The sequence below is a fragment of the Erigeron canadensis genome, chromosome 4, assembly GCF_010389155.1.
Source record: "Erigeron canadensis isolate Cc75 chromosome 4, C_canadensis_v1, whole genome shotgun sequence".
In the NCBI taxonomy this organism is placed as follows: domain Eukaryota; kingdom Viridiplantae; phylum Streptophyta; class Magnoliopsida; order Asterales; family Asteraceae; genus Erigeron; species Erigeron canadensis.
In genome coordinates, this window is record NC_057764.1 from 35,225,468 (window position 1) to 35,239,666 (window position 14,199).

Genomic DNA, 14,199 nt, shown 5'->3' on the forward strand with positions numbered 1-14,199 from the left:
CAATATAAACTCACGAGATGTCGAGATCTCATTTTTATATAGAGATTCGACTATTTTTTACCCTAAGTTCCAAAATTGTACCTGCTTTAATTAAGATTTACTTTATTAATTAGCAGAAAAAATTTAAGGTAGCCTAATGCACAACGTTTGATGTCATGGTATACTTACAAGAATGCCATTGTTAATTAGATTGCATATATTTGAGTTAAAGTTTTACTCACTCTATATAACCTAAGAAAAACCTTATACGTATAAGAATGATAATCGTCATCCGATCCAATAAGTGGAATGAATGGACTACGCATTAGAAATAATGAAACCACTTCATATTGGTGGTGGCATAAACACAATTACCCCATAAAATTTAAATTTAAATTTCATAAACAAGGACACTAACTAAATCTTGTTTTCTCATGAGAAGTTTCAAGTTTGAATCTGCATGTTTTAGTTGTTGCAATGTGTGTACTAATCAAAGTGGTTTAACGTACTCTCACGTCGTCATGGGAATTCCAGGATAGGCCGATCGCCTTTGGTTGGCCTTACATTTCGGCCACTAGCTATATCTATATCTATAATCTATAATAATCAGGGAACATACACTACAACAAAAATGTCATTTATTCACACTTACTTTAAACAAGTGTGAAGAAATTTCTTAATTTGTTCACACTTAAAAATGTTTAAAAAGTATTCATATTTAAAAGTGTGAAAAATTTTGAAAAATTATAAATTTTTCACACTTATATACGTGAGAAAAAAAAGTTCACACTTCCAAGTGTGTAAAACTATATAAATTGTTCACACTTTGAAGTGTAAGGAATAATTTATAACACCAATTTTTTTCACACAATGAAGGTGTCGAGAAATTAGGTGTTACAATTTGACTTTCACACTTTTAAGTGTGAATATATTTAACATTTGTTCATACTTTTAGGTGTGAATTTTTTCTTTCCACATATATAAGTGTGAAAAAATTATAATTTTTCAAAAATTTTCACACTTTTATGTGTGTATTTTTTAAGCGTGAATAAATTAAGAAATTTCTTCACACTTCTTTAGAGGAAGTGTAAATAAATGAATTTTTTTTTGTAGTGCTACCCTCTAAAAATTTCAAATAAGAAATTGAACTATCTAAAATACTTCTCATTTTTATTCAAACATCTATATATACCTAATATATCAATAATACACTTAATGAAATAATTTACAACATAAATCTTTCAATCCTTAAAATAACTATTTTACCTCCTTTAACATCAATTACTTTTAGATTCACCACTATTGCCGCCCCCACCACCCGTCACCAGCAACCCGCGCCACTACCGCCGCCGCATTGCGCGGATATATGACTCGTATGAGTATAAAATAGTCTTCTTGTATACTACTATATTCATAAATTTGCACCACAAATAATGCATGATTAATATGATCTTTGGTAGTAAATTAATTGGCTAATCATGCATGTATGTACTCTAAAGTAAAATCAGTGTATTTGTTATTTTTCTCATACATGTAGATATATCTGTCATTTTTTCTTCTGAAAAATTTTATCTAGTGGTTCAATTCTTTAGCGTCATAAAAATAACAAATGCTTTAATTACTCCACTTTAGAGACTTGCATCCACACATCTATATTTTACGTTTGTAGATTCCAAATTCCATGCACAGGAAACCGACCCAATGGATAAAATAAGGTAAATAATATAAAGTACAAGCACGTATTTTGTCCTAATTCTGCATCCTATATTCCTATATAAACTCAACCATACATACTTTGCTAAAACAACACATCAAAATACCAAACTTTCAAGTAATTAAGAATATTATTGAAGAGGCCAAATAATATATGGAATCCTACACAAAGCTAGTCCTTTTAGCCATTGTTCTGGTTGCAGTCGTTGTAACCGAACCAATGGCTACAAATGGTTTCCCGATATGTGGGATAAACACCGACGATCTAAAGACTTGTCAACCCGCAGTAGCAAAAGGCGTAGACCCTCTCCCAGCACCAACGGCAGAGTGTTGCGCTGCCTTGACTAACGCAAATGTGCCGTGTTTCTGCAAGCTAAAAGATAAAAATCCAACCTTGTTCGCCATTTATGGTATCGACCCCAAACATTGCATGGAGCTTCCGGCAAAATGTAACCTACCACAAGCAGCTAGCACCCATTGCTAGATGATGATCAAATTTATTTTCTTGTCCTTTTGGAGTCTTCTTCAACATTTTATTCTAGCTAATTAATTGATTATGATGGTGTTTTGTACTTTAATTTCCTGTTTATTAGCATTGGGACACGGTCTGTCGTAGGAAAATGACTTGGTGGCCAGTGATGTAACACTTTGTGATCTTGTCTTGCATGAGTTCACTTTTAATTAAAATTTTATGTTGTTAAAATATATTTATTTCTTTCTAATGGTGAGAAAATAATTCATCATGGGTTTTACTAACGAGATGGGTACCCGCGTAATGTGGTGGTGGCGACAACGGGCGGTGTTAGTGGCGGTGGTGTTAACGATGTGATTATTAATCTTAAAGTAATAAATGTAATGGTAATATAGTTATTTTATGGTTAAGAGATGTATATTTTGTAAATAACTTTATTAAAAATATAATAAAGATATTAGGTGAAAATATTTAAATTAATTAATAAATGAGATAGAATTTGAAAAAATATGGGTGTAAAATATTTTAAAAATATATTGGATAGATTTAGTGTGTGAGTTAGGAATATGTTGAAAATTAAGGTTAGTTTGTTTATTAATATAGTATAGATATATATTTAGTAATAAAAGGTTTGGTGGTAGTGTAAATTAAAAAAGTAAAATAGGGATTTTAAAAGTAGAGTGTTTAATTTGGGAGGGGGTAGTTTGTTTATATAGGATAGACTTTAAAAATAAAATAATACAATTCTTTTATACCCACTAACAATAGCCTTAAGTGTAGCCTCAATAGGATTTGGATTTACCACTGGCTACTACATTGTTTTCATTTTCGTTCAATATTGTTTTTTCCCCGAACCGTTTTTTAATTTCTATTGATTTCTGTATGAAGATTTTATACTATTGTCTATGCGTTTTCATTTGTTTTTAATCTATCAAATAACATTTGTATATTCCGAAACCTAAAACGTGTGAATATTAATCCTCCTAATTAAATAGCCTAAAAATCCTTCTAACTATAACACGATGACATGTGGAAAAATCAGAGGATGAGATTTGGAAAGAGAATTAGTGGATACCATATGCCACCATCTTAATGTATTAAGAGGACTATTAGACTAATTGGTTAGAAGGATTTATCATTTTTCTTTAATTATATTCTAGATTTTAGTTTATTTATTTGAGGACTTCTTTAATATTAGTTTTCTTTATAAGAAATTACATTTAATCATAATTCTACTATTCATATATTCCTAAAATAATAATTTTTAAAAATCGGAAGCCCGTCTTAATGTCGAGGCTTGATGCGTTGTCCTATATAACTGATGCAGAAATGCCCAGGTTCACTTAACTGGAGAAACCAAGTGAACTGGAGAGAACTGACCATATACTGCCACCAGAACAAGCAATGTTCATTCTGCCAGTTGTAGCCCATTTCAGACAAGTATTTACTGAACCAGTCCAATCACCATTTGTAACACTTCTCCAATGGTAAGTGTCTCCAGATATAGCCAGTAGTGATCCACCAGTGAAGTTCTTCACTGAAGCACTCCATGACCAACTCTAGTCTCCAGATGGATGCTCCAAATTTAAGTCTCCAGTGGAAGTCCAGATGTCAAGTTCCAGTCTCCTAGATAAAGTTTGGTCACTCACATGTTTGTAGGGCCCAATAAAATAAGGAATGACAGTTGTCGAAGGTAATGACAGGGAAGGAGTGAGTGGCCACATTAATTCTAACGGTTTGTAGGTCCTCTTGCAAAAGGAATCTTTCTAGAAGATTTACCTGTCCATTTCCTATTGGCTAATAAGTTAGTGGTTGTCCTTTGCACATGACAACCTTTTATTATTTTATTATTTTATTTCATTAATTCCTAAGAAATAGATTATGTGGCTATAAATAGGGGCTTTATTTCTCATTGTAAAATTAGACTTGATTGATTGAATTAAATTAATAGAGCAAACTCTATTTTTTTTTTTTATCAAAAATCTTCATTTACCTTTATAGATCTTTGATCTTGGTGGTTTAGAGTGACCCCTTTATCTATAGTCGTGGTGTTCCATCCTTTATTGATTATAGTGGTGAGGTCTTAAAATCTTCGATTCCTTTATCTGTGTTTGTGATGGCTAGACCTTTATCAAACATAGTGATGGGTTGGATTGTTTCCATTATCTTTGATTCCGGTGGCTTGTCCTTTACGAATCTTGGTGTTGGATTCTTTTATCTATCTTTTTAGCTTATTTGTCTTGTCTTGTTTTCATTAAAATCCAGAAAATACCAAAAATAGTATTATTATTGTTATTATTGAATTCCACCGTACTTAGTTTTTGCGTGATTTACGCATCAATAACACTTGTCAAGACCCTTCATTGTAATCAAGTGACTATGGGCCATTAATCCAAATGGAGCGTCTACACCTCTGTGTAAGACTAGCCTGAAATGATGCCTACACATCATGTGCCCGGCATTCTCAAAAGATTAGGAACCTACACATCAAGCTCCCAGTCCCTATTCACAACAATAATCATACAGTCTGCATATCAATGCATACTATACTTACAGACATTTTTGTAATGGGGAGACTAACATATTATATCCTCAACTATTTGAATTGGAATTCTCTTCAAAAAAGAAAAATTAACAAACGAAGTTGATTATACACTGAACACGAAAATCTCTCTTATAAATGATTTATTTGATATATCTGTCAAAAATAAAAACATTATTACCCCGGGTAACTGATATGTATAATTCTTGAAACTCTATATTTCAGACCTAAAAGGTCAAATTCACCAGACAACTTAATTCTTTTGCAACTCATTTTTCTTCGAGGTGATATTAATGTTGGATAAAATGAAATATGGGCCTGGGCCTTAAAACACAAGCAATTAGAAGATGGGCTTTTATCTAAACACATTTTTTAGGGTTACTGCCGCTTTATAAACAAACACAACCTCCATCTTCTCTCTCTCCATGGCTGCAAATCTCACAGATCTCATGTAAATAACCGATCTGTGGCAATTTTATTATTATTTTTTAAAAATATATGTATATGGTTTTTCTAATAATTTTGTGATAACTTTAGTGTTTTACCAAGTATGTATGTGCCTTCATAATCCCAGCTAAGCTAAGAAACAGAGTGCTTATTCTGATTCATGGGAGGCCCAAATCAAATAAAAACATGGAAGTTTTCGCTGAGAAACCCTTCTTCTTTTATTTGATGGTGTTTCCTAGTAACTTTCCATACATTATTTCATTGTCATCTCTCTGTCTTCACATTTTTATAGATACTTGTTACATACAATTTATACAAAATTTGTTAATTGATTTTTTGTTTTTTATTATAAAAAACTCTGTTTAGATATAACTTTCACAGTTTCAGTTAGGTTTTTATCGATTAACTGAATTGATCTCATAGACACTTTTAGTTTAGGGAATGATTGTTTTTTGGACGGACTAATACTTTTTTAATACAATTAGACTAGAATGAGAGACGATCCAACTTTTGTTAATACTTGATTTACGTGACTCGAGTTTAAACTAGTTTTTGATCTGTGATTTCGGTGAATCGATTCACGATTAAGATTGTTAATAACTTGTTTGATAAAGTAAATACATTATCAATCTGTAGATTAAAATCAAGGATTTAAATTTGATATTTGATTTTAATTCAATAGCTGAGATTGTTTCAATTTACTAAAGTTAGGACCATGTGAGAGAATCTATATTAATAACACAAAATTAGCTTAATGTGGCTAGAAATTAATAATATATAACTTACTCATTGAATTGATTTTTATGGAATTGGGTTAAAAAAGAAAAAGGAAGTTACATTGAGATGCCGTTAAAAAAATAAATAAAATAAAAAAGCAAGAAAGCTATTAATCTAACTATGATTAATTAATTAATATTAGTTGTATGATATGGATGGTCACATCATGTGCCATCCCATGTAAGTTGCTATAAATTAGCTACATATTTTAGCAAGTACTGTAACAAAAGATAAGTTTTTCCTTTCTATTTAAAGGCTATTTTAACGAAAAATGTTATTTTATTTTTAACAGCAATGGTGATTGAACTCAGTAGCATGTCTTTTCAATGTCCGGTAGCAATCGACCACGTAACCAGTACAGTCAATCTGATGACATAACTAGTGGTGTAAGTCTCACTACCGTTCAGGATTAAACTAGCTAAATGCTAGAGAAAACCGTCGTGCCTCACCTCATTGGCAAGGAATTCCCAATATGTTTTCAAAGGTTTCGAACCCTGACTGACTGAAAGACATAAGGGGCATTAAATGTCCAGTTGACATTATTAAATATTTTCTGACTAATTATTTGTTTTTATTTATTTAATTTATGACATCATATCTAATTAAAATTTGATTTTCTATTTCTCCGTTAAAAACCTACACTTTTAAATGTTTTAGTTTATTACATGCAAATGGGTTATATGCTTTCCTTTAAGTTTTATATTAGATTTTAAACTCGTGTCCAACATCAGACATTAGGTTTACGATATTATCATTATTAGATTTTTATATATTTAACTCATAGAAGCTTATAATTTTTAAAGATATAAGGTTATAAGTGTTATATTTTACAAGTTGTAGTACAATAATCATAGGTTCGTCACTGTCATTATTAGCCGAGAGATATTGATGAAATTGTTTGTTGTAGTCATTTCACAATGCACATGCTATAATAATTTTTCTATTATATAATTTTTTAAAACCAGTTGTACTTATAATGTGACATTATTATGAAAAATAATTAAGAATTAAAATATAAATATACTTGTGATCCTGTACTTGACATTCAAGTATATGTATTTAATCATGATGCGAGCCCATGACACATGATGTGACTAATTTATACCCATTACCCACATCGTTATTGGCTATTTTAATATATGTTTTTAGTCGTTTTTGTATGCATTTGGCGCGTTTATGGTGTTTGTTAGTGTTTACAGACTCTAAACAGGTTACGCGTCCATTTGGTACATTTTCGGGTGATTATTGGCCCAAAAGTACGTTGTATTGATGAGAGTTGATTTGAGTGGACGAGACGGCAAAGCTTAGCAAATAAACGAGACCCAAATAAGTTTTCTTTATACAAGCTCTTGACTGCGCCGCAGTGGGGATGCACTAGCCCACTGCGCCGCAGTCCTGATCCACGGAAATTAATGGACAAACCCCCACTGCGCCGCAGTGGGGATGGCTAAGAGTTGACTGCGCCGCAGTCAGGTTAAGAAGAAAGGAGGCGTGGAAACGTACTGCGCCGCAGTGGTGGTTTGCTTAGCCACTGCGCCGCAGTCACGAGAAGGTCAAAGTCAAGATCACCTCACTGCGTCGCAGTGAGGGAAGGCTCAACCCCACTGCGCCGCAGTGGGTGCACGGGAGAACAGATCCTAACTTGTTTCTGCATCAGATTTTAAAGGGGTATAAATATAAACCCTAGGGACGAATTTCAAGGTATCCAAACTCTTTCTAGGAGCTGCTCTATCAGGATTCTTCCTTCTCCAATCAAGTGAAACACTTAGGCGGACTCATCGAAGATATTACGGGCACCCATCTAGATCGTATCTACTTTTTGTCTAGCATTTTATTTTCTTCAAACAATTGGTACATCATGTTTCTCTTCTATTTTATTCATTATTGTGAATTGATCATGAGTGGCTAAATGTTTAATCATCCACCTTGATGAAACTAGACGGATAATGTGATTGCACTATTTTTAATTCAAAAGGGTTTATTTAATTATCGTTGTTCTGTGATCTTGATGATATTAATTCTTTTCATTAATTAATTTCGATATTGGTTGCATATGATTCTTCGTTGGTGGTACCAGTTGAATGTGTATGTGATTTTAAAACGGTTACTTGTCTATAAGTAATTATCACTAGTTCATGATATGATAGTGAATATCATTTTAAGAAAAGATTAATTTTGTCAACGTGATTGATATCGGTTGGTGGTACCACGTTATTGTCACATAAGTTCAATTGATAATTTGATAGTCAATAAAACTGATTGTTAGAAGAATTGTCTTGGTTTTGGTGGTACCGGCTTGGGTAATTCGGCTAGTAGTTAGGTGATTCGATAATTTGTTCACGGTTGGTGGTACCACGTAAGTAGCTTAATCTTGTCACGATTATCTTTTACACTCTAGAGAATTTGTTCTTCATCAAATGCAATCACATTTGAAGTCAAGGGAAGTCAAGGTGGATGACTTTTAATTATATTGTCTGAACTGTTCTTTTAAATTTATGCAATCATTTTGCAAACCAATTTATTTAATTGTCAAGAGGAATTTTGAAGCAACACCCGTTTTCCAAACTATTTTACAAGCAACTAATCATTTCACAGTCCCTGAGAACGAACTCAGACTTACTTCTTAACTATATTACAAACGATCGGGTCCACTGCCCGTGAGTGCGTAGTAGTGAGTTTTTGGGTAGTTTTAGTTTATAAATTTAAAGCTCGATTTTGCACATCAACACACAAAGGTTTCTTTTCAATCACCTGTCCTATGATAATTAGATAACAATTAAGATTGTTTTTATATTTTTTGATAACAATTAGGACTGTTGATTTGAGTGACAATTGTAACTTTAAACATTAAGACGCAAAACTTATATAAAAAAGGAGAAAATTATCTACCTCTTTGATTGAGATATAAAATGAATATTGTGTGAAGTTCATATAGTTTAAGATTAGGATGTTGTACATCGCTATCTGTTATTATGTTTGAAACATGTATCTACAGTTTAAATTGTGTTTCTATTAAATATTAAACTAAATATTAATATTTATAGTTTATAAAAATCTAATTTAATATTTATTAACAAGTCATTAGGTTCTGAAATAACTTTTTGTAGACAATATTTCATATGTTGAAATATTTTTAGTTAATTCAATTATTGTAAATTTTAAAAAATTCTCTCAAGTTGGATTGCTAAAAATTAATATAAATTAAGTATTCAGGATTAAAAAGTATAAATTATTGATGAAAAACAAAAAAATATAAATTTTATGAGATTTTTTCTATAAATTAATATAAATATTAATATAATAATATATTTGGATAATGATTATTTTGATTTTTAATTTATAGTTAATCTAAATGATGACATAAGCGAAAGTCAATTTGATGAAATTGAGGGATTTGATTTATTAATAAGTCATTAGTTTAACTGTCTTATATTATATATTAAGTATTTTTTTTTATTATTGGACTACATGACATATACAAACATTTTTCGATAAATTAAAGTAAAGTTTTTTTTATCTACCCACATAATACGCGGGTTACTAAGCCAGTATTTAATAATTAACAATTTTATCTACCAATAAACAAAGCATCCAATAATCGACACATGTTATTTAAAAGTTATATAATAGTTTTACTTTTTAAATATCATAAGTAATTAAAAGTTTTAATTAATAAATAGATAAATTTAGAAATTTAATATAATAGAATTTTGATATTAAAAGTTATATTATATTTATTGTTATCATAATTATCTATTTTCCTGATCATTTTCATTTATTGTGTAACTCATAAACTTATAATATATTACTATTTATTTAAAATATATAAAAATGAAACTTATTTGTATTAATCCATAAAATATGGTGAATAAGTTAATAACTATTATTAATAAATATTAAAAGATATATTTATGTTTCCAACTTATAAATTAAAACTACTTATTATATAATTATTTATTCTATCTATTAATCTAAATAAATGTGGTTGAACATTTTAAAACGACAATAGCGAAATTCCTTGTCGCATAAGTAGCGACATGCACGAATGGTGTAACGACTGCCCCGCTGTCTCTGACATGGACTCGGTGAAATTGAATTCTCCGTGAAGATGCGGAATACCAACAGCTAGACGGTAAGACCCCATGCACCTTTACTATAGCTTCGCAGTGACAACCTTGATCGAATGTGTAGGATAGGTGGGAGGTGGTGACACACAACGACCAATCCTGAAAGACCACTCTTTCTTCTAAGGATGCCTAACCGCCGCACCGATTATTCGGGGGGGGGGGGGGGGGGACACTGCGAGGTGGGTAGTTTATCTGGGGCAGAATCACGTTTCATCATCGTCATTTTAGATTAAATGATATCATTACTAATATCAAAAATAATATTAAATCTTTATACTTTCGTGAAAAATATTTATTGTTATTAGGTTAGTGTAAATGCTTATGATGTGTGTGTATATATATATATATATATATTTAATCCGGATATCGTAAGATTAGTTTGTTTATATACACCAAGATTTTAAAAAATAGCTCTATTTACTACATTTAGGACATGTGTTAGATACACGGATTGTCTATTATTTGTTATATAAATTCGTAATTTAATGTGTTGTTATTTATATTACATGTTTATAATTATAGATATATTTTAATTGTGTTTTCTATTAGTTTGATAAATTTTCTAAACAATCAAGTTTTGTAATATAATATAGATTTATAATAACTAAACTACTTAAAAAATAATGTATTCCATAATTCTTTGATAGTTAGGGTCTCTTCAGTATTACTTTTAGAAGGAACAATAGAATATTTTATGAAGGATTTTAATAAATTTTCAATTGATAAAAAAGTTTTTGAAATAGATAAGTTATTGAATATATCCTATCGAAACTAAAATCATTACATCTAAAATATTAGACTTTGCTAAAATTTGATTAAAGTTGGCCTACTTAATAATACTTGCATTCCACATTTCCAATGTTTATTTTCTTCACCCATCCATAACCTTATTCTATTTATTTTTCCAGATTTGTTTTTTTTTTATGGCCATTTCAAGTCAAAGATGGTTAAAAGGGTACTGCCTTGTATAATTAAGATGGTATAATCTATTGATATTTTGGTTGTTTTTGATATCATCATCATTTGTTGCCTTGTAACTTATTTTATATACTTTTCAAGTTTAGACCAAACCCCATGAAAGCGATAATGAATATAAAAGAAAATGGGGGTATACTGGTTACGACTTACAGGACTTCTGCAGAAACATTAATGGCTTGCGAGATTGGGTTTGATTATTTATATTTGACGAGGGCCATGAATTGCGAAATCAAAACCAGACTTATAAATCGTGGCAAAAAGTCGATGCAGAGCATAAAATAATAGTAACGGGTTCGTCTATAAAAAATGATTTCATCGAAATATGAAATTTATTCCACTTTTGCACAAATTCCTTTTTCGACACAGAGTGAATAAAAAAATATTGAGCGACATTGAAAAAGGACATTACAAGGACGCGAGTACCCCACACAAACATAAATGTGAACAAGCTTGCATGGATATAGCTAACAAGATTAAGCCTTACTATATATGTAGGATGAAAGAACAGGTTTTGACTAACGATTTACCTAAAAAAACGGAGGCAGATGTGTAGTTACCGCTAGCCACTCGTCAGGTATTGAAAATTTTTATATTTATGATTATATATCAGACACACAACTATGATTTTAAGTACCTAGCGAGTGGCTGCGTTACCCACACAACCAGCTCGGTTTTTTTTAGCTAAATCGTTATCCAAAACTTGTTCTTTCATCCAACATATATAGTAAGGCTTAATCTTGCTAGCTCAATCAATGCAAGCTTGTTCACATTGACATTTGTGTGGGGTACCCGCGTCTTTGTAATGTCCCTTTGCAATCACTCAATTTTCCTTTGATTATTCTTTTCGTGTCAAAAAGGGAATTTCTGCAAAAGTGGAATAAATTCCATACTTTGTTGAGATCATTTTGTACGGGCATACCGGATACTATTATTCTATGATATGCATCGACTCTCTGCCACGATTAGTAAGTCTGATTCTGATTTCACAATTCATGGTCCTCGTCAAATATAATATAATCAAATCCACTCTCGCAAGCCACTAATGTTTATGCGGAAGTTTCGTAAGTCGTAACCAGGATACCCCCATTTTCTTTTATATTCATTATCACTTTCATGAGGTTTGTTCCAAACCTGAAAAGTAGATAGAATAGGTTACAACACAACAAATGATGATAATATTAAAAACAAACTATCGACAGATTAAACCATCTTAATTCGTCAGTCCAAGACGGAAAAGGAAGGAGCACTAGCAGCACCCTTTTAACCCTTTAACTTGAAAAGCCCAAAAGAAAAAAACTAAATCTGGAAGAAAAAAAAAACTTATGGATGGGTGAATAAGGTAAACATTGGAATGCGCATATTTTTAAGTGGGCCAATTTTAATCATACTATAGCAAGTCTAATATTTTAAACTAGGTAGTTCAAGCCTTGCGTTGCGGGCAAAATTTAACTTTTTTTCACGTTTTTATTCTTATATGCAATACCACAAACACAACATCTTATGTATGTTAACTTTCATATTAATAATTTCGCGAAACATAAAGTTTAAAAAAACTCTCAAAAAAGAAATATAAACACAAATATATTTACACAACATATACAAATGTTGTTACTTCATTTCAGACCATATGTTTGTTTAATATAGTATGCTTGCGGCCTTTTTACATGATATGGCAAGTGACAATGTACCGATACACTATCAAGTTTATGTCACTCAAAACAATGAGGAAGAAAAAATGTTGATAAAATAAACTCAAAAGTCAATAGAAAACAAAAAAAAAATCAACTAAACATATATAAAACAAATAAATATCAAAATTTTGCTAAACAATACAACATAATATTTAGATTTTTTTTTTTATAGAAAACAAAATGTTAAAATCGTACTATTACACAAAAAAAAAAAGTTCAAAAAAACCCAAAAGTAAAATTTAAAAACAAAAACTTCAGAATTTTTTTTTAAGATGATTTTGTTTAAATAAAATCATGTTACTTAAATTAGTTTAATATAAAAATAAAATGAAACAAAAAGGGGCAAAAGTATAAATTTTAAACTCCAAAGTTATATATGAAAATTGTGTAGGTACAAAAATAAAAAAGTCAATGGTGGTGTGGGGGGACTGGAACCAGAGACCTTTCGCTTTACCACCCAACTAACCTCAAGCTTTTATCAAATATTGACATATGTTTTATTTATACTGAAAATGCAGATGGAGACAAAAATGCTACTATTTACATCCACTTCTTTTATTAAAGAAGATAATGGAGTGATTTTAGTTTTGATATGATATATTCGATAACTTATTTTTTTCACTAAAAACTTTTTATCAATTGAAAATTTATTAAAATTCTTCATAAATTATCCAAGTTTTCCTTAAAAAAGAAAAATAACCTTTACTATCAACAAAGAAAGATGGAATAGATTATTTTTTAAGTAATGTAATTATTATAAATCTATATTATATTACAAAACTAGGTAGTTTAAAAAGTTTATCAACTAATAGAAAAACATTAACCAAGAACATCAAAAGACACAGAAATTAAAATATACAATAAAATAAATCAAGTATTTTAAGAGTAAAAACCTTTACCAAAAGCTCCTTGAAATAAAAAACCCAAAATTGAAGCAAGAAGAAGAGACGAACACTTTAAATGGAAAAAAACCTTGTAATGTTTATGACTATTATTATTATTATTATTATTATTATTATTATTATTATTATTATTATTATTATTATTAAACAAGATACTAGTGATTTCTTGAACAATTTGATAATTAAATCCGAAAATAATGAAAAAACTAAGATGAATAAGAAGACGGAGATGATGTTCTTGGAATTTTAAAGAAGAACAACAAGAAGAGAATGAGATAAAGAAGAGAGAGAAAAAGAGGATAAGAAATGAGAGGAGGAGGGGAAAACAATATACACAAAAAGGGGGAGGGCGGGGCTGGCCTGGAAGAACACAAAAAATATGGGTTTTTATCCCACTAATATTCTTTTTATAAATAATACGAAATGTTGTATGCATTTTTTATATAATTGTTTATTAAAAGGTATGATAAAAATTAAATTTAATGATGGGTTGTATCGTGACAACGTATAAAAAATTATGATTTTTAGGTTGATAGGTTAAAATGATTTGACAAGATAATATTGGTATGTG

The 14,199-nt window shown here is 30.3% G+C and overlaps 1 protein-coding gene, 1 long non-coding RNA gene and 1 other non-coding gene across 3 annotated transcripts; 2 read left to right on the top strand and 1 right to left on the bottom strand.

The window, feature by feature from the left end:
* The first annotated feature begins 1,846 nt into the window (after positions 1-1,846).
* LOC122597478 (putative lipid-transfer protein DIR1) lies at positions 1,847-2,176 on the top strand. Its single transcript, XM_043770068.1, has one exon. The coding sequence runs from the start codon at positions 1,847-1,849 to the stop codon at positions 2,174-2,176; it is 330 nt and encodes a 109-aa protein (XP_043626003.1).
* Positions 2,177-5,273: 3,097 nt separating this feature from the next.
* Positions 5,274-5,409, top strand: LOC122598730. Its single transcript, XR_006323719.1, has one exon. It is a non-coding gene; the product is annotated as a small nucleolar RNA snoR83 (small nucleolar RNA).
* Positions 5,410-11,345: 5,936 nt separating this feature from the next.
* LOC122598233 lies at positions 11,346-13,818 on the bottom strand. Its single transcript, XR_006323560.1, has 2 exons — positions 13,626-13,818; positions 11,346-12,166 (listed from the first exon to the last, which is right to left on the bottom strand). It is a non-coding gene; the product is annotated as an uncharacterized LOC122598233 (long non-coding RNA).
* Positions 13,819-14,199: the final 381 nt, after the last annotated feature.